This window comes from Sardina pilchardus, chromosome 14 (genome assembly GCF_963854185.1).
Source record: "Sardina pilchardus chromosome 14, fSarPil1.1, whole genome shotgun sequence".
Classification (NCBI taxonomy): domain Eukaryota; kingdom Metazoa; phylum Chordata; class Actinopteri; order Clupeiformes; family Clupeidae; genus Sardina; species Sardina pilchardus.
In genome coordinates this window covers 15,085,445-15,112,507 of record NC_085007.1, presented here as the reverse complement: position 1 = coordinate 15,112,507, position 27,063 = coordinate 15,085,445, and the positions used below count along the sequence as shown (strand labels likewise).

Genomic DNA, 27,063 nt, shown 5'->3' with positions numbered 1-27,063 from the left:
GCGGTTGCAAAAGAACCGCTGCCTGCCTGTGTGTGTGTGTGCGTGTGTATGTGTGTGCGGGCATGGCCATCGAGCCAGAGTCATCAGCACATAACTGGAACCCGGAACGTGGATATGAGGGGAGGTTGCGTCTCTGCCTCACTGGTTGTGTTGCGTGTCTGATTGAAGCCAGCTTTACAAGGGTGGGTGTAGGGGAGTGGTGCGGGGTGGGTGGGGTGGGGTGGGGGCAACTTCTCTTTGTACTGTGACTGGGGTGATGGTGGAGGGGGTGAGATGGGTTGGAGAGCTGAAGGGGTAGTGGGGAGTAGAGCTGGGCAGGCAGGCAGGCAGGCAGGCATGCGATTGCATGTAAATCAAAAATATGGCTCGGCCTTCAAGTGAGTCTGCCGCTGAGTAATTGAATCTCCCGGATTCATGGAAGTGCAGGCAGCTGGAGCTGGCGAAGTGAATATTCCATGAATGTAGAAGTCACTGAGAATACCCCCCCCCCCTCTCCCCTCCCAACCTGAAAACATAAGCTTCTTCTTTGGAGGTCCCCCTCACATGACTCTATTGAATTAACAGATCACAATGTGACCCAAGTACAGAGTGACAATTGTGAAATCTCACGGTGAGTGTGCCAATAACCGGAGATGGCCATTCTGGAACGGGGGCGGGATTCCAAAGGAACTGTTGCCTGGTGACGCAGATAGAGAGGGAGAGGGAGATATTAACGACGCCGGGACTTGACCGCGGCATCTGATGTTTATGTGTGCTGGATGGAGGGTATTTTAGAACTACGCCTCCAGAGTGTTCATACTTTGGCACCATGCACCTCCTGGCCAATATTTCATTTATATTTGTGATGGAAAATGTGCTTGTGTGTGTGGATTTGAGAATATTACTTTATTCTGTCATCTCTAAATACTACCAAGCCATATATTGTGTACTGTATATATGCAGTATAGTCATGTGAATGTTGATATACAGTGTATGTGTGTGTGTGTGTGTATATATATAGATTCAGAGAACAGACGTTTATACCTTTCTGAAAAGAGGTGTGATAATAATATGATGTTATCTCAGGTCGGACTTTAGATGTCTTGCAGAAAATGCAATGCAGTGTAAAGTGAAACGAGAGCGAGAGATACGAGATGCCAACCATGGCAGTGTGTGTAATTTACGGTCTGAGACACTATTCTGGTCCTAACATGCAGCATCTTGACATGCATCCGACACATAAAGTTTGGATGTAAAGTGAGATGATCTACGCCAGAGTTTCCCATCCGTGTCAGCATGACTACACGACCAACTTCAAAGGGTCACGTCTTGACATCACATATTACAACATAAACAAAAATAACAACAAAAACAACAACAGAAACGGCGACAACATACTTTCGAGATGGTTTAATAAAAGAGTGATAAAGGGCCGTTCACACCAAGAACGATAACGATAACGATAGCGATAACGATAACTATAACCAAAACGATAAAAGCGTCCACACTGGCTTTGACTTTTGGAGACAAAAGTCTCTCCTCATATTAATGAATGTGATGGCTAGAATATTATGGGTTTTGATTGGCTGTTTTTTATCGCTCTCAAAATCGCTCTGAAAGTGATCAACAACGATATCGTTCTTCATGTCGTTATAGTTTATGTGTGAACGTTGTCATTCATATTAACGAGAGCGATATTTATTTATAGTTATAGTTATCGTTATCGTTATCGTTATCGTTCTCGGTGTGAACGGGCCTTAACACTGTGAATTTCCATGTGGAACCATTTTATGCACAATGCCATGTTTGATTAGATGTTACAGTAGATGCACATTTTCCATACAAGGTCATTTGGTGTGTGTTACAGCTATGCTCAAAGTTTACCTACACGGATGCCATGGTTATTCCATATGCCTTATTGCAATGTAAGGGCTGGCTTTCCACTGTAAATATAGCACTTTAGAGGCGAACATGTTAAGAATAGGACATGCTAGGGAGCTCCAATGGATGTCATCTGGAACAGGGCCAAGAAACTCATGAGTTATTGCTCATCTTTATCTCATGGCAATTATGCTCACGCCCCACACCAACATTTTTCTGCAACTGAAAACCAGATTCCCGCATATTAAAGAGGCGTGGATGTTTCCGTGCGTGCATGCTCATGTGCAAGGCTTGAATTGGGGGGGGGGGGGTGTTTACAGAATAGGGGCAGTTGAAATTGATTGTGGAGAGCTGCACCTCACCCCATCCGACCCAAGCTCTTGATTTTTCCCATTCTTATAAATCAAGCCAATGAAGTGACAGACACACTCAATCGATTGGATGCCAGTTAGTTTACCTGGTCCTGCAATCTCAATTTACTCATGCTAAACCTTCCTGTATGCGAACTTAGGCCACGATGTTTGTGTGAGGGGTCAGGCAGAGGCAGATTTAAGACGGGGGTATTTCAGTGCCTTAAAGGGATGTTTCAGAGTAATTTCACCCCAGGATCCTTTGCACAATGACTTTCTACTCTCGGCTGCTACGCTACTGCTGTAGAAATTTGGCATTATTATGAGTGGGGTAATTTACAAGATACAGTATACCGTTGGTTCCATTAGAGCCTGCACTAAGCCATTCGGCTGAGCGCTAACTCGACCAATGTTCGACCAAGGGACAAAAGCTTCTGGGTGAGTGTTTGGCTTGAGGTCATGATGCAAAGGACCCTAGGGTGAAATTACTCCGAACCATCCCTTTAACCGGTTTCCAGAGACTGACCGATCTGATGCAACGTAATGCATTGGTTGCATTTTGGCACTGGCCACTCTCGCTACTGACATATTCAAAGGGTTGGACGGAAGCCAATGTCACGCAATGTCTGCAGTTGTGCAAATGTGGGCAAAGGATGCTGACTTCACAATGGCACTTTATGTAACCATAGTTACTGAAGTCAAATGGCATGATCAAAAATCCACCTCAACCCTCTATGGCATGATCCTTCTTGTAGGATGAGGGACAAAAGTGTACGCATGTCTACCCAACTTGTCAGGTGCTAGACAAACTAAAGGTTAAAGAAGGACAAAGATCTGCAAAATGTGGCTCGAAAATATATTTATTTTATTTTCTCATTTGTAAGGGCAATGATGCTGTCTCTAGCATCTTCCTCAGGTCACAATGCTGCATGTAACTGCAATTGACGATATAATAATTAGTCAGTTTAGGGCTCTGGGGATAAAAAATACCTTCTTTTTTATTTGTAAGAAAGGTAGCCTATCCTAGCTTTAAGCTTGCTGTCAGCAGTGATTTGAAAATCCTTATGCAATTCTCTGCAGTAACAGAACAGCAAAACCGGCATAAACTTCTGTTTTCAAATCCTGCTTATGCTGCCTCAGTCAGCTTCATGATATCAGTGGTGCTGGAACCTCCTTCGCAATAATCTGTACAGTGATGCTTGACACTGCCATGTGCACTCCTACTGTACATCCTAAAAATGGAACATTATTGCATCACATTTTGAAACAGCGATGAGACAGTGAAACAGTGAAATCAATATAATATTCAGTATACTAGCGCTTCCTCTTCTGTACTATTGCTTAAGTTTACCTTTTCAATTAAGCAAGTAATGTGTTCAGTCCCATATCGACTAGTACTAAATTAAGCAATGACATTTCTGTCTTATAACGTATGCTATCTCACTTGTGAATCACACAGTAATGACCAGGTCACTATCAGGTACATTCACAGGGAGGGCCGTCGCCCTTGTGCAGGACCAGCTGACCCCCTCCAGAGTTCATCATTTGGGCCTCACTTACTCACTTACAAGATTATCAGTTTGACCTGCTGTCCTCAAATGCTCCGAAAGGGTTAATGCTGACCAATGTGGTTAGCAGCTAAAGCATCTTTTCAGCGGTGGTGGCGTGAGCTAAAGAAAGGGAGGGGGGGGGGGGGAGGGGGGGGGGGGGGGGGGGGGGGCAGGAGAGTGTAAGTGTGAGTGTGTGTGTGAAAGAGATGGAGAGATTGAGAATGAGAGTGATACCTGAACCCTGGGTGAACTCTGGACACAGACACTCATGCATGCACAGACAGACAGACAGACAGACAGACACACACACACACACACACACACACACACACACACACACACACATACACACACACACACACACACACTGCTGTATTCAATCTGATATGGCCTAGCCTTAGTTCACCTGTGTTCAAACATGATACCCCTTATTCTAATGCCTTTTACCCTGGAATACAGTTTAAGTTTTTTTTTTTCTTTCCAATTCCAGCTTCTTCAGGGAGTTGTAATTCCTGTCATATGGAAAGACCATTGGCAGTTATGAATATTATGATGTGTTTATACAACAATTGTTCCGCCGTCAGGGTTTGAACGTGTGATTTTGGCATGACCTCTGTTGCTTATGCTTTTGCCGACCCGTTGAGATAGACCAGACACCTCCACCTTCGCCAGTGTATGTTTTAAAGTGACTGCTCTTTGAAAAATTATACTTTGCAGCTTTATCTCCACAAGAGAATATACCAGAACGTCAACACATATCACAGCACCCCCTCACCCACCCACCCTATTTTCCAAGGGTGGGGGGAATAGTCTCTATAAACAGCTGCAAACTTTGGGCCTCTGCCATTGCTAGGCAACTAGTGAGGGGGGGGGGGATTTGGGGTGACGGGCGGAAGGAACAGAGAATGTGCTGCCATGGGTTAAGCCATTCATAAGCACTTTTTTTCGTCTCCTCTCAAGGTGTTTTTGTGGGAGCTCAGCTCAGGGGGGTATGGTCATGGAAATGAACCCTCTCTTTTTGCCCACGATGGGCATCACATAATCTCCTAAGCATGTCCAATTCTGAATAGCTACTTCACCCAAGGTTGCATGTCTCAGAGATGTGAGGGAAAACCAAAGTGGCGGGGTGGGATGGGATGGGATGGGATGCCCCCTCCACCCTCCAAAACTCTCCCCCCCTCTCTGTACTCCCCAGTTGCAGTTATGGGGCAAGGAATGGCCTAGAATGACCGTGAACGAGTGTGATATGAATAGCCCTGATGGTAGCCAAGGAGAAGATGCCTGCGTACACTAACGCCATTCTATATGTGTGGAGATTTATGAAAAGCTGCCAGGGCCAAAACATACCAGAGGACCGTAAATAGAGCTCCGTTTGTAACGTGATAGAGCTTTCAATATGACGGTTTTACCTTACTTTTATGTAACACCTTGGCACGCAAGGAGGGCATGGATATGGGAATGCAAGTTGGGAGATACAGAATACATCTTGATATATGGAACCAATATGCTGTTGATAATCTCAGACTCCAGTACTTGTGTAATATACTGTAGTTCTATAACAGTAGCAATCAAGTATGATTATCTTATTTGTTTGTAGGTTCTATTAATGAACTATAATCGGTCCTCTCGATTCAAAAAGTATCATTGTGGAAGAAGTTTTGCCAACGTCTGACATTGATTAGAGAGGAGACATTTTCTTCTAGAGCCGCTTGAAGCAGATTTATGATTTCCTGAATCTTAGCTTAGGCCTGCATCAGCTCCAGCACCAGTAATACGGGAGTAAAGATTTCATCGTGTACTCATTTTATGCATTTTAACGCTCATGTCCAAAAACTTCCAACTTGGAAAAAGTAAACTTGAACCTCTTGAAATGGGTAAACATTTTCTCTCTTTTTTTTCTTTTTTTCGCGTGAAGCCACACAGCTCCTGTAGGCTATGGGTAAATGTGTTCATGAAGGAGTGAACATCAAAACAGGACAGTGGCGAGATTTATTGAGTGGTGATGTGGAGTGTGATGTTTACTGGATCTGGGAGCGTTTACCGTAAGAATGAATAGAGAAATAGCCTACACGTGGGGGGAGAGTGCTTAATCATGTCCACTAATAAACATGCTGCATGATCTCAAATGGATAATACAGCCTATTAATCCTTCAAGTGATATTCTCTACAAATATGAAATATATAGTACAACCATAAATCAGAAAAGTTGTTACGTTGTGTACAATGCAAAAAAAAAAACATAATGCGATCAAATACAAATCGTATAAATCGTTGAAAATTAACGTTTTGAATTTAGGACTCGGTAAGTCTATCGATGAACGTAAATATTGTGTTGTTGACGAAATGCAGGTGAGCATTCAAAAAGGGGAGTGTATCACAAGGAAAGAAGTTTGCTGGAGTGAAACTGAAATGGAGTATGCATCTGGAGTACACACAGTCCTCCTTCTGTCAACAACATGAGATTCACATCCGTTGATAGAATTATGGAGTCTTAAATTTAAAATGGCGTTGCCCGGAAAACAAGTGGAAAAGTTACTCCAGGTACTAGGCTATGTGTATAAAGTGTCTTCCAAGTAAACTTTCAGCACACATTTAGTGAATGTAATTGGATAGGCTATCTTTCATATAAGTAGGCACATGTTAAATAATTAAATTATTTTCCGGGAAAAAGTTTTATGAAAAAGAAAAGTAATCAAAGGCCTGGCCCATATAGACGCTTGCCCCAAATATAAGCAGGTTGAGTTCTGCGATTGAAGCAAACAAAATAAAAGAAAGAAATCGATTGTTGTGTGTTTCTAAACCTGCGTGATGAACTCTGTGACATGCTGCCCTGGCTCCGAAATGTAAAGCGTTCGACTCAATCTCATCATGCTACAGGTTAGCACCATGGCACGAAGGACAAGCAAAGTTAAATAAGAAACCAAGCTGGGGGTTGAACAAGCTGATTAGTTCCCAGGCTTATAATCAGGGGAACATCTGGACCTCTGCCACAACACACTTCTCCTGGACGAAAGGCTTGCCAGCAGAGGATTGGACTACTTTCGCCTTCTCAAGGGAATTGACCTAATTAAACTCACACATCTTAAATGCAATATGGATCCATTGTATAGGCCTACCCGCTGTAGGTGTTTGAAAGTCAGAGTGTGTAATCGTATGTCTCCAATACATTTCAGGTCCACTAAATGTTTCTGTCTGAATCAGCTCTGAATGCTCTAAAGATCGAAATGTAGTATTATTTTGGTCACTTTTGTATTAGTTTTAAATTTGTTGATGTGTTGTTACGCAATAATGGATGGGTAACTACATAGATCACTTGACTGCCTGTTGTGATGGAACTGTGTTGAAGGCACCATTCTTTTGGACTCGGTAATGGCACTGTGAAGTTATGCCACCTGTTGTCCTCTTTCACAATATGTTCTAGACTTGGACATTCATTAATCAGGTGTGATATGTCTGCCATTCCGAACTTGAGACCTTGAGTGTTTCTATTTGTGTGAGGGAGCCTCACAAGTTCTGCGCCATAGAAGAGAGTTTAAAGGAACATGCAAACGTTTTTTTGGTAGATTCGCTTATTTGCTGTCTACCCCAGAGATAGATAAGATGATGCCCCTGCTCTTCCCTGTGCATGCAGTAACCTAGTCTGACACATGTTGGTGTGTTCCTTTAAAGCAACGTTTTTTTGTACCTTAAAATAATGTTTCCAAAATTATTTCAGTGGTAACAGGGTGAACGGCACTTCGGCAGCCGCTTTGCGGCCCTTCTATCGGCTATAACCGCACTATTTACGTTTACCAGATCGGGTAACGGATCTGTAGTTCGATGGAATGAGAATAAGAAACTACAAATTTGACTTGCTTCGATGTCGCAAAGCATCATACTTTCATAAAATCATGCTGTGGACATCATTATTTGCTGGATAAACAAATAGCGTGGGTGCGACAGAGGAAAGGTGCTTTAGTGTTGCTTTAAGACAAAGGTACAATGCAAACATTAAAGCAATTCTAAGAAAGAGTTTCATAAGATAATAGATATCATATCTATATCATAGTGTTCATTTAATTAAAGCATAATGATTTCTTGAATCATTCAATGAACTGAGGTACATAAACAAACTTGCCTTTTTTATATAAATAGACTACCGAAAAGTACCACATTTGAGTGATCTACTGTTTCAAAAATTTGCATATTCATTTAGCTATGGCTGTTTTTTTTTATCAGACATGGAGTAAAGAAAGGGCTTCACAGCTTTCTCCAGCACAGGTGGAGATGGCTGCTGGTATCAGGAACGTCCGCTGGGACCTTTTGTCCTGTGTCATTCAGAACAACTCAACCAATGCCCTCAAATCCCCTCTCCAGATCAGCCAAGGGGTCGGCCAAACTGTGAAAAGATCATCCTCCATCGACACCTGTTCCCTACCCGCAGTTACCTCCCTTAAGCTATGCTTCAGCAAGCTGTGCTGTCTGGGCTGCAAGGATAATGCAGGATGACCATAGTGTTTAGCTCTGCAACACAATGAATTACCTTAGACACGGTCTAACTCATTTTAATGCCACAATGACTTGATGATGATGATGATGATGATGATGATGATGAGGAGGAGGAGAGGAGGTGTGCCCTGCAGGCCTGGTATTGCACTGTGTAACGTTGCGTAACATTGTGTAACACTGTTATCATGGGTAGGGGCATGACCCTTTTCATCGATTTTTATTGGGTACCCAGTGCTCTGAAAATTTACAAAAAGGATTTTTTTTTTTTTTTTTAAATCACCGCTCATCCGTGTGAGGTGCAGGATTTAGAGTAAACTTATAATTTTAAAGAAGAATCCGCACACTTCCACTCTTTGTGCAATTTTTTTTTAAAAACTTTACTGAGTTAAACTTTCGGTCGTTAGACCTTCATCAGGCAGAGTCTGAAAAGGATTATTTAAAAAAATAAAATGTAAGCTGATGCTTTTATCCAAAGCTATTTACAAGTAAGGGTGAACATTCAAGCTACATTGCAACCATTGAGACCATAGTGTAAAAATACTACTGCAGACAACACAAGACAACAAATGTTCTCATAATAAATATTTTCTGAGTGGCGAGATGTGAAAGCACCAGTAAAGAGGTTCAGACTTCAACTAGTGAAGTAAAAAAGCCACACAAATGCTGTCCAACCCCCACTCAACAGCTCAGATGCTACTGAAAATGCTTGCCAACATGTTAACTGGTGTTGATGTGTGTTTGTGTTGCACTCTGGTCTGGGAAACAGAACTAGATAGTGCATAATACTGAATGGCTATTAGGCGCAAAATCTGTGTTTATCCATCCTTCACATTATCCTGGAAATCCAGAGTTCTTGCGAGAGCACAATTTGAATTGTGCCGCAAATACTCTGCCAATGAGCAATGATGCACGTTACTTTTACCCCTGGCGTCGGGGGAAACCAAAAAAGGAGTGGGCGAGCTAAACTGATGATGACAGCACTGCAATTTTTGTTTTTGGTCGTAGTGTTATCCAATTGCGTTGAGGTCCCGAATCAGTCCATGTAAACATTGGTCGGATAGTGTTATCCAATTGCGTGCAGTGAGATTTTCAAATGTATGCTGGGTGCTGCCCCTCAAGTTGGGCCATTTTCATTATTCGTGGCCAGACCCTTAATCTGAAAGATTCCAGGGTCTGGTTTACTACCAGGCTACCTTCACATGACCATATGCCATCAAAGTGAATTTGAGGATGATGCCATAACTAGATGCCTATGAAAACGTGCCTCTAAAAGTGTCAAATTAGTGCACGGTGTTGCGTGAATGGCTCTGCTTTGAGCAATGGAATGAGAAACCAATACTAGTCAAGGGCAAGGCGAACATGTACTCTCACATCTCTGTATGGTCCCTAGCGGCAGTGTGTATCTTTATCTAGATTTGCCATGCCTTCGGGGTACTAAGGGGGAAATTCATTCGTCCCAGCAATTAAAAAAAAAAAAAAAAAAAAAAAAAACGGATGTGAACAGCTCGCAACTCTTGGTAATGACCTTTAAACGTCAGCCGCAGACAAACAGACATCCATTAATGCTGCCCTCCAGTTTTTCGAGTGCTTGGCCTTCATTTGAATGAAAGCCCTGTGCTGAAGACCGAAGACCAGGATCCAGATGATGAGGCCTCTCTGCTCATACATTCCCATTAAAACCAACTAGCTGACATCGCTTCGGCATTAACCTGGCTTTTCTGTGACATTTTTTCTTCACTGCTGAGGCCTAATTGACCTCATTGGATGAGCAAATTACCCCGGGTTTTCACCCTTGACAGCCTCCATTTGACGATGCTTCATTAAAGCCATGCACTTTCGAAAGCGTCTCTCTTGCTCGCTCTCTCTCTCTCTCTCTCTCTCTCTCTCTCTCTCTCTCTCTCGGGCAAATGGCCTAGTCACAGCAGCCGAAGCTGCAGCATCCCAATCCTGGCCTGATGAAACGCCTCCCACATCTGTGGCTCCCCACGTGTCCCGCCATCCCGCTCCTGAGAACGTCGGAGCGAGAGCAAGCCCTCCAACAGGCCAAGCGAGGTAAATCCGCACGTATTAGCGTTATACAACTCAGCACTTAACCCCACTTACCAAAGTAAGTGCATTACCATCTAATCAGTGCCTTCAGTCGTTAGCACATCACCTCTCTCTCTCTCTCTCTCTCTCTCTCTCTCTCTCTATCTCACTCTGTCTCTGTCTCTCTGTCTCTCTCTCACTCTTCCCATAGTCTAGTCCTGCTGGATGGATGGGACGGACAGGCAGTCATGCTCGACTCCAGTCAAGCTGCCACCGGATGTGACAGGCATTCATGGGAGATGTTGAAACAAACGCCAGTGAATGCTGGAAGTATGGAGAAAAAAAAAGTCTGGCTGTCATTTTGTTTGAATATACAATGCATCTAAAAGTACTCAAAGTTGAATACTTGCATTTTATGTGGGCTTCATTCACTTGGAAAACATCTGGTGCTTTCCAAATGTTGCAATGCCAACTAAGCAGTGCATTCAGCCTTTATTTGAGGACAGATACCTGTACAATACAACACCCATAATAAAAACCAGTCTGAGGACTCTTATCTGATCCTTGGTTTGCTTTATGATTGTGAGACTATGTGCTGAGCATGCCAGAGAGATCAGGAGCTTTGCTTTATGTAACTTGGCACAGACATTGTGACTTTCAGTCCCTCTTTGCCTGGCGTGCTAAGTATAGCAAACCACCGGCAGAACGAAATCAGCCAGACAGCCCCTCAAGGCAGTGCGATAACTGCCACAATTGAGCTAATGAATACCCGCGTGTTTGCACAGGTAGAGTCGTGTGTGACAGCTGTTTCACATACTGTCTTTATGCTCACTTTCGTCTGACTGTCAGGAGCCTTGGCGTGTTAAGACGCTTTCCCTCAAACGAGGCACGCTCACTTTCCTTTTTTTCATCTTCTGAAGAATGAAATGGCCAAAGCACATGCAAGCAGACTCTTTGCACTTTCTGCATTCCCTGTGCAGTTTGCCAGTAATGTCCAAAATTGTGAACGGTCTCACCCCCCCCCCCCCCTCTCTTCTGTACATGGGATTAACTATTCCCTTCCATTTGTAGCATTTAAGTTCATGTTTGGGCTCATTTCAGATTTAAATCTCATTTGGAGCAGACTATCGTTTGCATGAATGTCAAAGTTCCCTGTCGCGGTTTCATTTGAGAGAAACATTTTAAAATCCACGGAAATCTAACATTAAGAAGGGGGTAAAATATTGCATGTGCGGATTAGGATGTTACAAGAGATTGTGTGCATAACTCTTTGGCGCCGGTGCCACAAATTTTATGGAAGTGGTCTAAATCCAGGATCTCCGTCCCTCTCTCTTCTCTCTTTCCATCTCTCTCTCTCTCTCTCTCTCTCTCTCTCTCTATCTCTCACTCACTCTCACTCTTTCCCTGTCTCTTTGTGTACTTTAGCTGGGGGGGAGAAAAAAATCCAGGACAGCAACCTCAATCGGCCGTAATCCATTTTCAGTGGTACCAGGAGATTTCCAGCCCTGTGAGCCGGGCTTGCAGTGGATTGCCAGCATTCACTCTGGCCAGATGACATACGGAGGGCTCTTATGCAAGCCATACCAGCTGTGCTCGGTACAGGGCTGCTCTGCTCTGCTTTGCTTTGCTTTGCTGCAAAGATCGTCTTTACATAAGAGGCCTTGGGACGGACAGGGTTTTTTTTTTTTCTCAGAGACAAGTGCGCAGCTTGAAGGAGGGGAAAACAGGCAGTTACAAATTTATGGAGGACGACACACACACACTCTGCGGTTGAATGTTGCAGAAGTAGCTTCAGCAGACGGAGGTTTCGCAATACGTCTTTTAATGGCTGATACGGGTGATAGCACTGCATGTCCCTGTTCCTGTTGACATTGCCAGTTGCTTGACCTGTAATAGCCTTTGGGTATAGCTGTTCTGAATGGAGGCCAAACGTGTTCGAACCAAAACATGTACATGTTGTAATGACTAGGCTAACTGGTATTTTATGCTGATAAGGAGGGTTTAATTGTTTTGTCTATTTGGAAATAGAACACTAACCTGTAAGGTGTGTGTGTGTGTGTGTGTGTGTGTGTGTGTGTGTGTGTGTGTGTGTGTGTGTGTGTGTGTGTGTGTGTGTGTGTGTGTGTGTGTGTGTGTGTGTGTGTGTGTGTGTGTGTGTGTGTGTGTGTGTGTGTGTGTGTGTGTGTGTGTAATACTAATAAATGTATGTAGATCTCACTCGAACGTTAATGGCGTGTGCCAGTGATAAAAATGTTACTTACCTTTGGCAATTTTCATTTTTAGTAACTGGAGCAATGAAGTTTCACATTTCTCCAATATTACTGTTCATACAGTCTCTCTGTAGTGCACATTACCATATTTATTCCATGTGGAATTGAGACCATCTTGTGTCAGTCTGTGTTGTTTTGATTTCTCTCAGAGAGAGTACAAATTAGCATTACATGAATAATTATTATGCACATATGTCATATGGCTTTCAAGACCCCGTCAATGCATTTCAGACGTATGTTTGCTTTTACCTTGTGAAAGAGGCTTTGGCTAAGTTGGTAATGTCTGTATTGCCAGTATACCAATGTTGTGTTATGCTGGTGCAAAGGTTATGTACGTCACGTCATCGTAACCATGGCAAGCGTACATGTATGCTCCGTTAAATATTGTCAGTGGTTGTTTTCAAAAAGCAATGTTATGCTCTTTCTCTCTTTGCCGCTGGTGGATGTGACATTTCTCTCATTCAGACCGCACTGTTTCTTTCACGTCACAAGGCCGTGATTTGGTGAATGTAGGCATGGGCTGCCAACACTATGTAGTTACCATTCATGCTGTCATCTGATGCCATGTTTTCCCCAGCCAGCTGTGTAGGGAGAGACTGAGTCATCAACTGTTTCCACAAAACACAGGGCCATGTTTGTTATGAAATGGACTTTTGCCATGCTTTGCTTCAGTTTTGCAATAAATCTAAGTTTATTAAAACAAAAAGATATTTACATGTATATATACAGTATATACTTATATTGTTTAATTTTTGCTGCCAAAACAATACCACAATCTGTATTTGTCCAAGTGATGGAGGGTGTAATAATGGCAGCGGTGAATACTGGGCAGGTGAAATCCTTTAATTCACTAAAGCATGGGCAATACCATGAGTTGGCAAAGGGCACCGGCAGGTGTTGCGCTAATGCTGTGACGTGAGTTGACCCTGATGCCGTTTTTGGGTGACCAGGCGCTGACCTCCGCGGCCGGCCGGGGACCCGCTGACTGATCTGCGCTAAAGCCCTGAGCCTAAATCCTGCTCAGACTGGGAGCGCTAATGCGCGCGGCGGTGGTGGTGTGGGCCCTGCACGGCGCACGCCCGCCACTTCTCCCGCGACTCGGACGCTTTTTTGGCCCCTGCGTCTGAGAAGGGATTTGTGCTCTGAGCCTAACCCTTCTTGCTCTAGTCTCTGTCTCTCTCTCTCTCTGTCTCTCTCTCTTTCTCCTCCTCCTCCATCTCCCTCTTCTCCACCCCCTCTCATCCTCCAGCTTCTCTCCATCATCTCGTTTCTCTTCATCTTTCTGAGTCAACTCTTCTCTTTGCTCAAAACCAACCCTGCCCCCTCCACATTCACCTACCCCTCCACATTCACCCCCCCCCCCCACACACACACTGATCCTCTCTTTCTTATAGGTGCATAAATCAACACAGCTGCAATGTGGAGTGCAATCCGGAAAGATCTATGTGTTGATTAATTCATTCACTGCAGCTTTTCTTTCTTGCCAGGAGTTCCAGAGATCAGTCCTTTGTGCCTGCCCTGATTCTTTTATTCCTGTTATGCAAACACAATTATGTTGGTATGTGTGTGTTTGTATTAGGGTTAGTGTGTGTGTACAGTATGTTTGTGTGTATGAGACACACACACACACACACACAGAGAAAGAGAGAGAGAGAGAGAGAGAGAAAGAGTGAGAGAGTTAGTTGGTACCGTTTTCATATTGTCCATTATTTTCTTCACTCATTCACGCCCACGTAACTGTTTGCAGTAAGTACAGCAATGTGGACCACATTCCGGAAGGACTTGAAGTGTTAATGAATCCATTCAGTGCAGCATTGTACAGCTGAGCTTGCTTCTCACTTCACTTCACAAAAAAACAAAGGCGCATTACCCTTTCATCCGGCTCGCGACATACAGACCGAAAAAAACGATATGCCCATGTAATCAGTGTGGGCTACCTACTACACGACACACAGTCTTACAGTATGTGCTGCTGCTATTATGTCTAATCATATGTATTATTGTTGCCGGTGCCATTTTTGTTTTTTTTTTCTTTTTGGTCACAGACTGCAATCAAAGACAGGCAGTTAGTGTGAGTGACAACAAGCTGCTAATTACGCCTAGCTTAAGGGATGTCCTTTGATCGAGTCCCGTTTTGAAACTTTGGAGTTTCTTTTGCTCTTTTTAGTGGTTACCTTGGAACTTTTCTAAAAGCACTCTCCTAAAGAAATAGAATGGTTCCCTTAAAACTACTCCTCTCTTCTCCTCTTCCACCACCGCCCCAGTAACCTCCCCTCCCTCCTTGATTTACAAAAGGGTATTTTGTAAGGGAATAGCTGCATGTCAGTGTGGGCTATGCCAATATTTCTCAGGCCAAGTTCTTGTACCACAGTTTCATTGCATTTCCCCCCTCTTCCCAGGAAAGGAGAGAGTCACTGGCGGGTCATCGCTTGGGTTCCAGCGCTAAAATAAACAGCCCTTTATTATTGTTATGCTTGGGCCTGGACACAGAATCTCAGAGAGGGGCTCGGAACAGCTGCCAGGGAGCCGGGGGCCTTGAAGAAAGACTTCAAATCTCCTCGTTTCGCCCACTTCTTTGTCAGCGGGGGCCCGGGTGTGGCCCCCACTATTAATGCTGAACTCTCTGCCTCCGTAGGAGAGGAATATAAAAATGAATCAAAAGTAGTCACATGGCTTTCAGGGCTATAATGATGTCTTGGATGTCTTTGCGTGCATGTGGCAATACTTTCAAAATGTTTCAGGAGAAGTTCCTTTTTAGATAGCTGTCTAAATTATGCAGTTTGTTTTGTTTTTATTTATGTTTTGTTTGTTGTTGTGTTTTCCCTGAGGGCTGGAATGCATGGGGGTGATGTTGGGTAAGGTTCAGTCCACAGAACAGTTGACAGCTTTCGTCTGTGAATGACTACTCTTGGTTTTTTTCCAGATCCACTCTGCTGGCTTTGGCATCGACTTATCACAGGTGTCGAAACAGGAATTCTGGGAGTTTTTTTCTTCTTCTGGAAATGTGAGCATTGAGAAAAGCTTTGTCTTCAAAGTTCCCTTTTCAACTATGATAACCAACCAAAATATATCTAATGAACGGTAATGTAGTGTATAAACATGTAGGCCTACAAAGATATGTTTCTTTATGTCATATGCCATGCCATACTGTCAGACGTCTAAATCATCTCCATTCAAACCATCAGTGTGGTTTGTGACTATGCATGCTGCCTGACCCTGGTGGTCACCAATGCTATTTTATTCTCTCATCCCTCTCCTCAGTGTGGTCTCCTAAAGGGGAAGCCGTGAAGTCTGCACATTACGCAGTGATCAACTGATATGATCGAGCCCGAGCCACATGTCTGGCGGTGGCTTCCAGCCGCATAGTAATAAAGGTCAGCGCTGCAATGAAGCCGTGGCACCCTCACCGATCGCCGTGTCCCCGGCGTGAAATCCGAGCCCGCCACACAGGCACTTTGATCTCTTTATAAACATGGTGACAAGCCACGACACTACCGGCTTGTGTTGACTAAACCATGTGCTATACGCGCCGCTTAGTAAACAAATTACCGTGCATCGTCTAAAATACAACCCAACACAACCTTGCTTGTGCCAAGGAAAATGTGACGTGACGCCCATGGCAAGTATTCTGAGAGTCCACACCAAAAATATAATCATTAAACTCTGAGTGTTGGTAAACACTGGCATAATATAGGAAAAATACAGATTGGCTAAATCCAAGAATGTTGTTATGGGGAATTCCACATAGACTATGTTTTACTTTGGCCACATTGCGACAGTCCATGTAGTTATACATACCAGTCGGAGCACATAGTTGGTAAGGACACACCCTACCTCTTTTGGATCTCAAACCCAAATCTAAAAGTCAAGATAAAGCCATATATCTCATTGATGGAAAATCCAGAACATCAGGATCTTAATATGGCTGCACTGACCTATTTGTTTGGTTACGGCGATTCCATTTTTAGCTTGATTGGTCTCCGTGTCATGAAGAAGGGTTAGATGTCTTCTTGGGAAAGTGGAGCTCAAGCACCCATGCCATTGCCCACTTATACCAGTGGTGAAATTATGGCCATACCTGAGATGGCATTCACTGCCCACGTAGGTCTTATCTAGTATCATATGAGATCATTAAACATAGGATTTGAAATGCTTTAAACAACTTTGTTTTTATATGGCTGTGTGGGAGGCCTGTGTACTAGCTCTTTACTACCTTTTAACAGCGTCTTGTGTGTCCAGGTAAGATTTTTTTTATTTTTGCAAAGCATGTCATGTCTACATTACTGTAAGGCCAAAATATGTGAACAAACTTGAGGGATAAAGATGGAGCTTTAAGTGTGACATGGATAAAGTCTTTCTAAAATGTATACAGTGTCATTAGAGACCATCATTCAACAGGAGACAAACGAGGTTATGAGACACTTCAACCGTTCATCTCTTGACATCCATTACGGACCTTTAGGGATGGCCTGAAACTGTACAAAGTGGAGGTGGTCTGTCGCTAACCAGCAAAGTTGGAATATACCCCTAACAAGCAGAACCCCATAATTCAGCAGAGTAATTATACCTGCTGTTAAGTGATCTCTGGGTAATTTAATGTGCCGCAAATCAACCCCAAGGGAGGGATAATTTGACAGGTTTCTCGGAAGAGGAGATAGACAGGGACAGAAACCCAGAATCCAGAACTAATGGGTAATACTGGAATGGGCGGCTCTCCAAGGGTTTGGGGGGGGAAAAACAAGCTACAGTACAGTATGTCCACATACTGCGTGAGGCTATATGTTTCTGTTCATCATTACACAACTTTTTGGCCTATCTTGTCTACGTCGGGGCGAATCCATCCTGTTTCTCTCAGAGCGCTTGGCCTAGCCTACGTGTTGCGAGGGGATAGATTGGCGTTCCGATCACTGTGCGAGACGAAAATCACTGCACTGTATGTAATCCGGCTAATCTTCAGCGCTCCGTCAACATTCTCCAGTAAGAGGGGGGGGGGGGGGGGGGGGGGTGAAAAAAAAAAGATACAAGTCGGGGCCTGTTCCAGGGCCTCAAGGCCATTCTGTTGCTTTGGCTGGAGGCGGCAAACGGTTGATTGATTAAACCAATAATTCTGCAGCGGCGGTGCTGAGCAATGTTGTGACTGATCGTTTCCACAAACAAAAGCAGGCTTATCTCTGTAGCTGTGAAATGACAAAATGAAGTGAGGGAGAGAAAGGGCGGGAAGTGGGGAGGGGGTTGTGTGTGTGTGTGTGTGTGTGTGTGTGTGTGTGTGTGGGGAGAGGGGGCGAGAGAAGGAGACAGACCTCTCTCCAGAACGCAAAAGTAAACATGGAGTTAACAGATCGTCCGAGAACAGGAGCCAATGGATGGGCCTCCTCCACCACCACCTCCATCACTGCTGCTGCTGCCTGCGCTCTTCTGCAAGCGTCTGGAATGTTTTCCTGTCGTCAGCACTCTTTCTCTCTCTGTCTCTCTCTCTCTCTCTCTTTCAAATACACCAGCACACTGTTGCTGTCTCCTTTTCCTTCTTTGTGTGCTTTATTACTTCTTCTTTCCGATACACATACAGTATGCACCTACAATTTGCATGAGTACTACAGTATATTTGTCAGAATAAACCAAAGTACCAAAAGAGAGAGAGAGTGAGAGAGAGAAGAAGAAGAAGAAGAAGGGAGCATGGAGGAAAGTGAGAGAGGCAAAGAAACAGAGAGGGTGGGGAAATGAAGGGAGCATGTGGGCCAACTTAATACTTCCTGTGCTAGAAAAGTAGCATCATTCCAATTCCAGTGTTGCCTTTATTGCTATTTCCACACGTGATAACAAGTTGCACACGTTTGTGTGGCTCTACCAACACAGCATCAGTCATTTTCATGTGAACCTCCAGCCTTTTCATATTCAAAACTGAGCTCCATGGTCATCAATTGCAACATGAGGATATAGCGACCGGGTCCTTGGCTTGCGCCCAAGTCACAAAATGTACTCAAACTAATTCCAGCTAAAGTCAATGCAGGGCAAGTTGAGGATATCTGCCTCCCAGATTGCTTGCATTCAAGTGGAACTGTCATAAGAGACAGACACAGCAACACTGCTCTCAGTCAGTGACCTCCTTTTCAATGGCCTTTCTCCCCACACTGGGGGAAATATTTACCAACACGCAAGGAGAAGGGATTTTTTACCAAAGGGAAATATTTGAGGGTCAGAGAGCAGGAAAAAAACTCTAGAGACTGGAGGGATATCTCAAGACCTTTTTGAAATGATGAGATGACCCCATCCTTTTAATAAGATTTTATTTGAAATTTGTTTTCAGTTTATTCTCTGTCTGTCTCTCTTTCTTTCGTTCACAGTCGTCTATAACAGAGGAAAACATATAATCTACAGCTAATTCTCATTCATGCGTAATAGTTTTTATATGAGTACATTAGCGGTCCAGAAACAAAGAATTTATTAATTTGAAATCCAACCAAGTGCTGGTGTTTTGCTCTACAGATTTCTTAGTGCTTTAATGCAACACTAATGGCTATGTCACACACAACTGATCTTGTGACAAGTATTGATCATCCCCAGACTTTAATGGATAACTCAAAAGGCTGGAGTCTCCGCATTTCTTTCCTTCTTTCCTCCTTTCTTTCTTTCTTTCTTTCTTTCTTTCGCTTGAATGCATAGGATCAGTGGAGCTGGGTCTAGGGGCATGTTTGTCCCATTCTTTGATTTATCGCTTCGCGCCTCCATATTTTTCATTTGGTTCCCAGTAGATTGGTTGCCCTTGTTTTATTAACCTGGCCAATGTATTATTCATACCTGCTTGCATGTAATATCAAAATTATGATGGACGGCAAGGGGAAAGGTATGTCCGGGTGATGGGCAAGGTGAACTTGGGAGATAGACAAGGGAGACAAGGCTGATGAGTCTGGCCCTCAGTCACAGAGACCGATAGAGACCGAGAATAGGCTTTAGGCTACGGTGGGGGGAAGGGGCATGTATAGGAGCAGCGCCGTTTTAATTTAAAGCCCTCCTCAGCTGTGCATGGATGAATGTTATTGATAGGAGGAATAAAGAGAAGCTTTTATTAACTCCTGACATGAGTTTGCCGGGGCTACGAGGCACATGGGATGCTTCGAGTTCACATTTGTCTTTGTTCGGAGAGACGATGGACCCGGTTTGTCAAAGACAGGAACCGTTTGGTTTCAGGAGAAGATGAAAAAAGGCTGACTATCTGTCAGCGACACTAATATTGGCTTTGTGGGATCGTTCGGTTTAAACATACGCTCAGGCTTCTCCCTTGAAGTGGCTGTTGGTCTAAATGTATGAACTCAGGATCTAAATTCTGTCAGGGCTGTTGTATAAATAATTTGGTGAGAGGCTCTGAAAATACAGAAAAGGAGAAGTAATAATAAAAAAAGCCCCCTCCTCCTTCCAAAAAAGTCAGAAATAGATTACACAAGTTTGTGCAAGCAAGCAACCTATGTACAGCAACCTTTGTGATTGTGCAAAGAAAGAGAAAAAAAGGAGAAACCCAAACATGGTTTTTCAAGGCTGTGGGAAAAGTTTCCTCGCGCCATCGTCCCCCCCCCCCCCCCCCCCCCCCCCCCCCCTCCTCCTGTCCCTCTTCCCCACCCTCACTTGCCTGCTGCCCCAAAGGCTTCAGGCCGAAGGCTTCAGGCAAGAGGCTGTTACTGTTATTGTGCCTCCCTCCCTTTCTCCTCAATGCCGAGAGCCGCTTTAGTTCTGCTGTATTCTGAAGTCTGCCCTTCTTTTAACAGTGGGTGGAGTAGTGGTGGTGGGGTTACAGCTGGGCGGGGGGTGGAGCGGGTCGGGGTGTGGTGAGGTGGGGTGGGGTGGGGGGAGGTGTTTGGATGGAGGGGTGTGAATGCAAGGACAAAAAAAAGAGAGGGAGCAAGGAAAAGGGACAGGGATACTGTCCTTTCTTCCCCTGAGCACTGTTCTTTTTTAATACCCCCTATATTCCCAACTGCACCCATCCCCCTGCCCTCGCCACGCCCTGATGCACCGGGTTGCTGTCAGGACCATTTAAATTTGGGGAGGATCAAGGGGCTCTGCGCGGGGGCCGCTCACGTGCGGCTCGCTCATTGATGTCTAATTTAGCGATGTAGGTCAGGGGAGCAGCCGCGCCGTTGCAGGCCGCCTCCTTTGTGCCCGGCCTCCTGATCCTCCCCCTGACTCCGCCTGTGCCTTGCCCACGCCTGCGCCTCACCGAGCAGTACAAGGGGTCCTCCGCTGCCCAATGCCCAATGCCCAACGCCAGGGCATCTACATGTGGCCTCAATACACGACCCAAATTGTGCAATGCCCCCCCCCCCCACCCCTCTCTTGTCCCTCTCTCTATCCTACTTTTGCCTCTGTTGTGTTTTTTTTTTTTTTTTGCTTAGTAATATCAGGGAGTGGGCGTGAGAGCATCTGCACCATCACGACTGGACTGTAATTAGATGGAAGCTGCTGATGTGGGCGCGGATAAGCACAGCCTGGCGGTAATCGTTGCGCTCCTTTGTCACGACAGGCAACCAACACACAATGGCCCCTGTACTGTGCATTCCGCCCACTGCTACGCTCAAGCAAGGTGAATGCAGTTTGGGGTATTTATAATCAAGAGGCAAATAAATACAGGGCGTTATGTAAAACAGCAGTGAAGATTTTTTCTCTAAAACTGGCAAGGCTAAATAAAAATGCAAGGCCCATGCACTTGCCTTGCTAAGTGCTGATAAAAGCTGACTAGCATGCTAACTGATGTGTTTTGGTGAAATATAGCAACCCTGTGCCTTTGTGACCAGGAGTTCCCACTCTTATATTCTGCATTGTTTGATTGGTGTATTTGTGGCTAGTGCCATTTGTCCTTCTTCACATGATCATAAAGGTATATCATCCAAATAAATGTTGAGTATTAATGCAAAAAAACTAGTTGCCTATAAAAGAACATGCATCAAAAGACAATAAATCCTCCACAGTCAACCTTCATGAGGTCATGTTTTATTGTGATCCAAAGTAGGGTTTTATGTCATGTGAGCGGCAACCTAATAAAGGGACTTTGTATACATTAAGGATAGCTTATGGACAATCTGTATTCTCTGATTACAAATGCTCTGGACGCATTTCTTTTCTTGCACTTAGTGAGCTTTCAGCAGTAAAACCAGTGTTGCAACTGAAACTGAATGTGGTTTCAAGAGATAAAAATAGATAGATAGATAGATACAGTAGATAGATAGATAGATAGATAGATACTTTATTCATCTCAAGGGAAATTTTAGATGTTGTCATGAGAAGCTGATCATGAACTCAAGTCTCATTTTCACTTTTTTCCCCCCAATAAAGAAAGACAAGTTTCTTAACTGTATATAACCTGACTCAAAATGAACAAACATATCTCTTCATTGGTAAACAGAGTTTAATGCGGTGAGCTAACAGTTTGCCAAAACTGTTACTGCCGTCTTAATGGAGTCATTTAGTGTAGCACTCCTTATCTTTACAACAGCTACTCCTGTGGCCTTGAGTGCAAAAACCTTTATGGTGCAATCCAGAACATATTGATGCAATAAATATGGAGGTCTTAGGAGACATGTTAGCTGCTTCCTCCCTCCCTGATCTTGCCCAGCAAACTGTATTAACATCCATTGAAGCGGAGTGGAAGGGAACATATTTCTAGCATTCTTTTTTTCCGTTTATTTGATGTTGCGAGAAACAATGGGGATTGACGTAGATGTTCATGACTTACTTGCTGTAGTTTGAAACTTACTGTACCAAATAATGATTATTGGAAAAGATCTCATTGCTTAATCATGTCTGGGCATATGAACAGTGTTCTGTTTACAATCTGTAAATTACACACATAACAAAACAGAGAAGTGTGTGTGTGTGTGTGTGTGTATGTGTATGTGTATGTGTATGTGTATGTGTATGTGTATGTGTACACACACACACACGCGCGCACACACACACACACACACACACACACACACACACACACACACACAAAGCTGTTCTTTGTGGTGCAATTTATCTGAGAACAAAGGCAGTGGGAATGCTTTGTTTCTATTGAATCCTTGTTCAGCTGTTTCATGTGATGTCCAAGAGGACGTCTACACACACCGCCGCTTTCACTGTACACCACACCAGAGTAATGAATAAATAGATTACCAGGGAAAGGACATACATTTTATATGAAGAGCTTTGTCGGCGTGATGGATTTTTTATATGAAAAGCCACTAAATCCATTGGTGCTATGTACTGTTAATACACAAAGACATTAAATCCCATCTTGTATCATGCTCTGTGTATTAACATTTGGATTTGAATATGTACTAATCTCCCAGTTGCGCACTGACCACGCCAAAGGGGTCTGCTCAATAAGCTGTCCTGATCTCACAACCATTCATTTCTGTTCAATCTTTTTTTTCTAGAGCACAGACCAAGTCATTCTTTGTCTCCCAACTGGCTAAAGAGGTTGAGTCATGGCTAACCATCTGTAGCAAAAATGTTGCGTTGACTGGAGATTTTATATCATGATAAGGTGTAGGATTGCCCCCTGTAGGCCAGGCAAGGCATAACAAGTCAATGCTGTGCTATTAGCACACGCTGCATGTTTTAATGGAGAGAAATGTTTGGAGCATAAAGTCATTCTAAAGAATAAATTAGGATGGTAAAATTTTTATTATTTTTAATTTAAAACAAATAATGTAAGTGTCTGCTAAATGAATAGATGTAAATGTAAAATAAAGAATGTAACTTCATATTATACCACATCACCTTACTGTAGGTATTCTTTGTGAGAAAATGAGCATTAGGACAATGCTAAGTAGTTCAACTATTATGGACAAAAGTTTTGATTTCTCCTATAGTTGGGCAGAGCTGAAACACAGTGTGGTCTCATAGAGGAACAGATACTGCCCCGTTCAGGCAAAAACAAATGCCCATGTTCAGGGATGCCATGAAATGGCCTTTGTTTCATATTTCCTCTATTTGAAATGAAATCTACGTGGAAGTTTAAGGGCATTTACCCTGTTGGTTTGGTACTGTTTTCGTGATTTGGATGGTGCTGTTGGATGGTCATCTTTCTCTTAGCTCAGAATGGGGAGAAAACTGATCTTGTGTGTGCTAATGTTTCAGTTGGTCTGTGGACAAACTCCTCCTGCAAAGTACCAGTGTCTTCAGGTAAGTGAATGACATAACAATAAAAAAAAAAAACATTTTAATTCAAATAAATTAGTCCGTTTTATGAATCAGTTATTTGGAAGGAATTTTGGAAGAACTAATTTCTCACTGAAAATATGGTTTGGTATTCCACATTTAAGATATTTTTCCCCTCGCTATAACCATCCTTAGATTGTTAACGGTTATGACTGCAGTGGGCGAAACTTGGAGAGTGTACCAGATATTGTTTCCAATACAACTCAGAACCTGGACTTTAGCTTCAACAACTTACCAAACCTTTACAAGAGCACTTTCGGCAGCTTCAGTGAGCTTCTGTCGCTGGACTTGACAAGGTGAGGGACTCAACATCAACAGGTGTTATATACAGTACTGATACACACCTACAGTGGAGAGCACATGTATTTGATACAATGCTAAAACAGGAACATAAAATCATCATTTGACAATTGATCTTAATGCCTTCATTCAAAAAATGAGTAAAAATCAAACCGCCAAGGACACCAATTTTCTTTGTGATTGAAGAATGTATCGTAAATAAATAAATGTTTTCCTTAAATGCTAAAGGGAAGGAAGTATTCGACCCCCTGTGTAACCCTATGGGAATTTAACACATAGGGTTAACATAGGGGCAGGCAGATTTTTATTTTTAAAGGCCAGCTATTTCATGGATCCAGGATATTATGCATCCTGATAAAGTTTCCTTGGCCATTGGAATTTAAAATAGCCCCACATCATCCCCCACAATAGCCCCACATACAGTATATTCCTGTTTTAGCATGGTATCAAAGACATTTTCTCCCCACTGTATATTATACAATATACTATAAAAGATGGTAATATGAATTCAGTATCTTCTTTATCTCTGTCTTCATTGATTGTGGCATCTTGAGGGGAATGGTTATGTATGTGTTCTTATGCAATAGCAATAACCTACTGTATGTACTGTAGTGGTTAAGGATCTGAGCTTCCAAACAAAACACCAGAAGGTTGTGGTTGTGAGAACAGAGTTGTCAGCAAAATGGCCAATAATGTAATTCCAAAACAACCTAATGTCACCCTTATAGGTGCCGTATTGATCTCATGTTTGAGGACGCCTTTGTGGCTCAGGCCAAGCTGCAAACACTCATCCTGACAGGGAATCCTCTCATATTCATCTCTGTGGAAGCTTTCTCTGGCCTAAAGTCTCTGGCGCACCTCATCATGCCCCAGACAGCCATAGGGGACCTGGAGCATCTCCCCATCTCTAAGCTGCAGTTGGAGACGCTGGACATCTCGAGTAGTAGCCTCCATACACTGGAGGGTCTCGCTGCCATTTGTATGACCAAGATGAAGTTGCTCAATCTGGCCAGGAATCACATCCCGAGCATAAGTGCGTCCGACCTGACGGTATTCAAGGGCGCCAAGGAGGACTTGGAAGTCAGCTTTCGAAGCAACGACATCTTGAGTATGGAGCCTGGAGCTTTCAGGTCTCTACGCTTCAGGAGTCTGGACTTCACCAACTGTTTTGCGAGAGTGGATGTCTCAGTGGTGCTGACGGGCCTCGAAGGTGTGACAACAGAGACGCTCAGATTGGGTACCTTCGAGGGCGAACGGAGATGGGATATCACCGCAGTGAGCCTCCGCTCCCTGTGCAATGTGACCGTGTCCCATTTGAACCTTCAGATGCAGCACTGGGCCGGCGTCTCGAATGCCACGTTCGAGTGCATGGGAGGGCTGAAGATTCTCGAGATGACACAGTTGCACATTAACAACTTCCCGGACAAGATAACAACCATGGGTAAACTGTCAGAGCTGAATCTTGATCGGAACGCCTTAAAGAACGTGTGCGACATCAGTGCCCACAGCTTCCCCTCGCTGAAGTCGCTGTCTATGCGTGACATGGGGGTGTACGTGGGAAAACTCATCTTTCTCAACAGCTGTCTGCAGAATCTGTCCCACCTGGAATATCTAGACCTCAGCTGCAGTGAACTTAAAGTGGAGGGGTCGTGTTGCGAAAAGCATCTTCAAGGTCTGGGTCATCTTCGTCTCCTGAACCTGAGCTACAACTCTCCCATGCAGTGGGATGCTTTGCCTTTCAGCGCCACACCAGAACTCAGGCACTTGGACTGCGAACACGTCAGAGTAAACTTGAGCACCAGTGCTCCTTTTTCGAACCTGGAGCTGCTCGAAACCCTGAATCTCTCCATGACGACAATCAGCTTAGCGCATCCCCGTCTGCTGGAAGGCCTGAAAAGCCTTGTTCGTCTCGAGCTAAGCGAAAACCCTGTCCCAGGAGGAATGTTGTCGGACCCAAACACATTCAAGCACGTTCCTCTCCTAGAAAGCCTAGTTTTGGCTCAGTGTCAACTCACAGCTATTACAGGGGACCTCTTCCGTAACCTAACGAAGCTAACCTATGCAGACTTCAGCGCTAACTACCTGACTAAGCTCGGTACTTTCTTCTCACCGGCAGCCGCTATTAATCTTAACTTTGCACATAATCGAATTGAGCTGGTGGACATTGATTCCATCAAGGGTCTAGGGCCCAACAGTTCAGTCGACCTCAGCTACAACCCTCTGGTCTGTAACTGCTCTAACATTGAATTTATCGACTGGGCGAAGGCCAATGCTGATAAATTGATGCATTTTGGTGACACTCTTTGCAATCTCACAAATCAACGGGTGAAGCCATCAGAAGTGAACTTGGTCTGCACCAATTTTGCCGGATTGGAAGCATTTTGTATAGCTGTTCTGATCATTGTAGTGGTGGCTGCTGTTGTTGCAATAGTGAAAAAAGCAGTGAAAAAAACTCAAAGGTATGAACAGTACACACAGTTGTGAAAAGTAGCCTACCAACACACATTATCAACCTACTTTGTCAATCGCTGATCTTTTTTTATAGCTAGGTTATACAGAAGTTCCCTTTTAATATTAGGCTAGTTATAGACCCCTTGGCCTTGCCAATGATGTCATAAAAGTTCGCGCCACCGCGAAATAGCTAGCTGGACGGCAAGAAGACGAGTTGAATCAATGGGTTCTGATGGGACGTATAGCATAGCTCAGAGATTATAGTGAAATGTAACCTTCATAATGCCCTTCCACCACTGCTAGCATATTGTTTGTAATGAATCAACATCCGATTACTTGATACAGATATATTTTGGACGAGCAACTTTGATAAAAAAGACATATTTTTTGAGAAATATGTAAAGGTGACAGTGTGTCTGTAATGTTTGTTAAACCAACATGTAGGCCTATTCATTTAATATTTATAAACTCAAATGCATGTTTAAATATTGTTTATATTCATTAATGAACTTTTAACATAAACACATTTTAAGGTAAAAATGTTCTTCCTCATTGTGTCTTTCATAATTGTGA

General features: G+C 43.7%; 2 protein-coding genes across 3 annotated transcripts in view; both read left to right on the top strand.

The window, feature by feature from the left end:
* Window positions 1-27,063, top strand: part of LOC134101378 (G2/mitotic-specific cyclin-B1-like) — a 202,480-nt gene that overhangs the window by 12,417 nt on the left and 163,000 nt on the right. The window lies entirely within an intron of this gene.
* Window positions 23,457-27,021, top strand: cd180 (CD180 molecule). Its single transcript, XM_062555009.1, has 3 exons — window positions 23,457-23,703; window positions 23,875-24,035; window positions 24,768-27,021. Exons 1-3 carry the CDS (start codon window positions 23,620-23,622, stop codon window positions 26,521-26,523), a joined length of 2,001 nt encoding a protein of 666 aa, XP_062410993.1. The 5' UTR covers window positions 23,457-23,619; the 3' UTR covers window positions 26,524-27,021.

What these genes read in the sequence shown, in the direction of transcription:
- cd180 (XM_062555009.1), top strand. Translation starts at nt 23,620, where the DNA reads ATGGGGAGAAAACTGATCTTGTGTGTGCTAATGTTTCAGTTGGTCTGT. An exon ending in CAAAGTACCAGTGTCTTCAG is followed by an intron (nt 23,704 to 23,874) that starts GTAAGTGAATGA and finishes AACCATCCTTAG; the next exon opens with ATTGTTAACGGTTATGACTG. An exon ending in CTGTCGCTGGACTTGACAAG is followed by an intron (nt 24,036 to 24,767) that starts GTGAGGGACTCA and finishes TCACCCTTATAG; the next exon opens with GTGCCGTATTGATCTCATGT.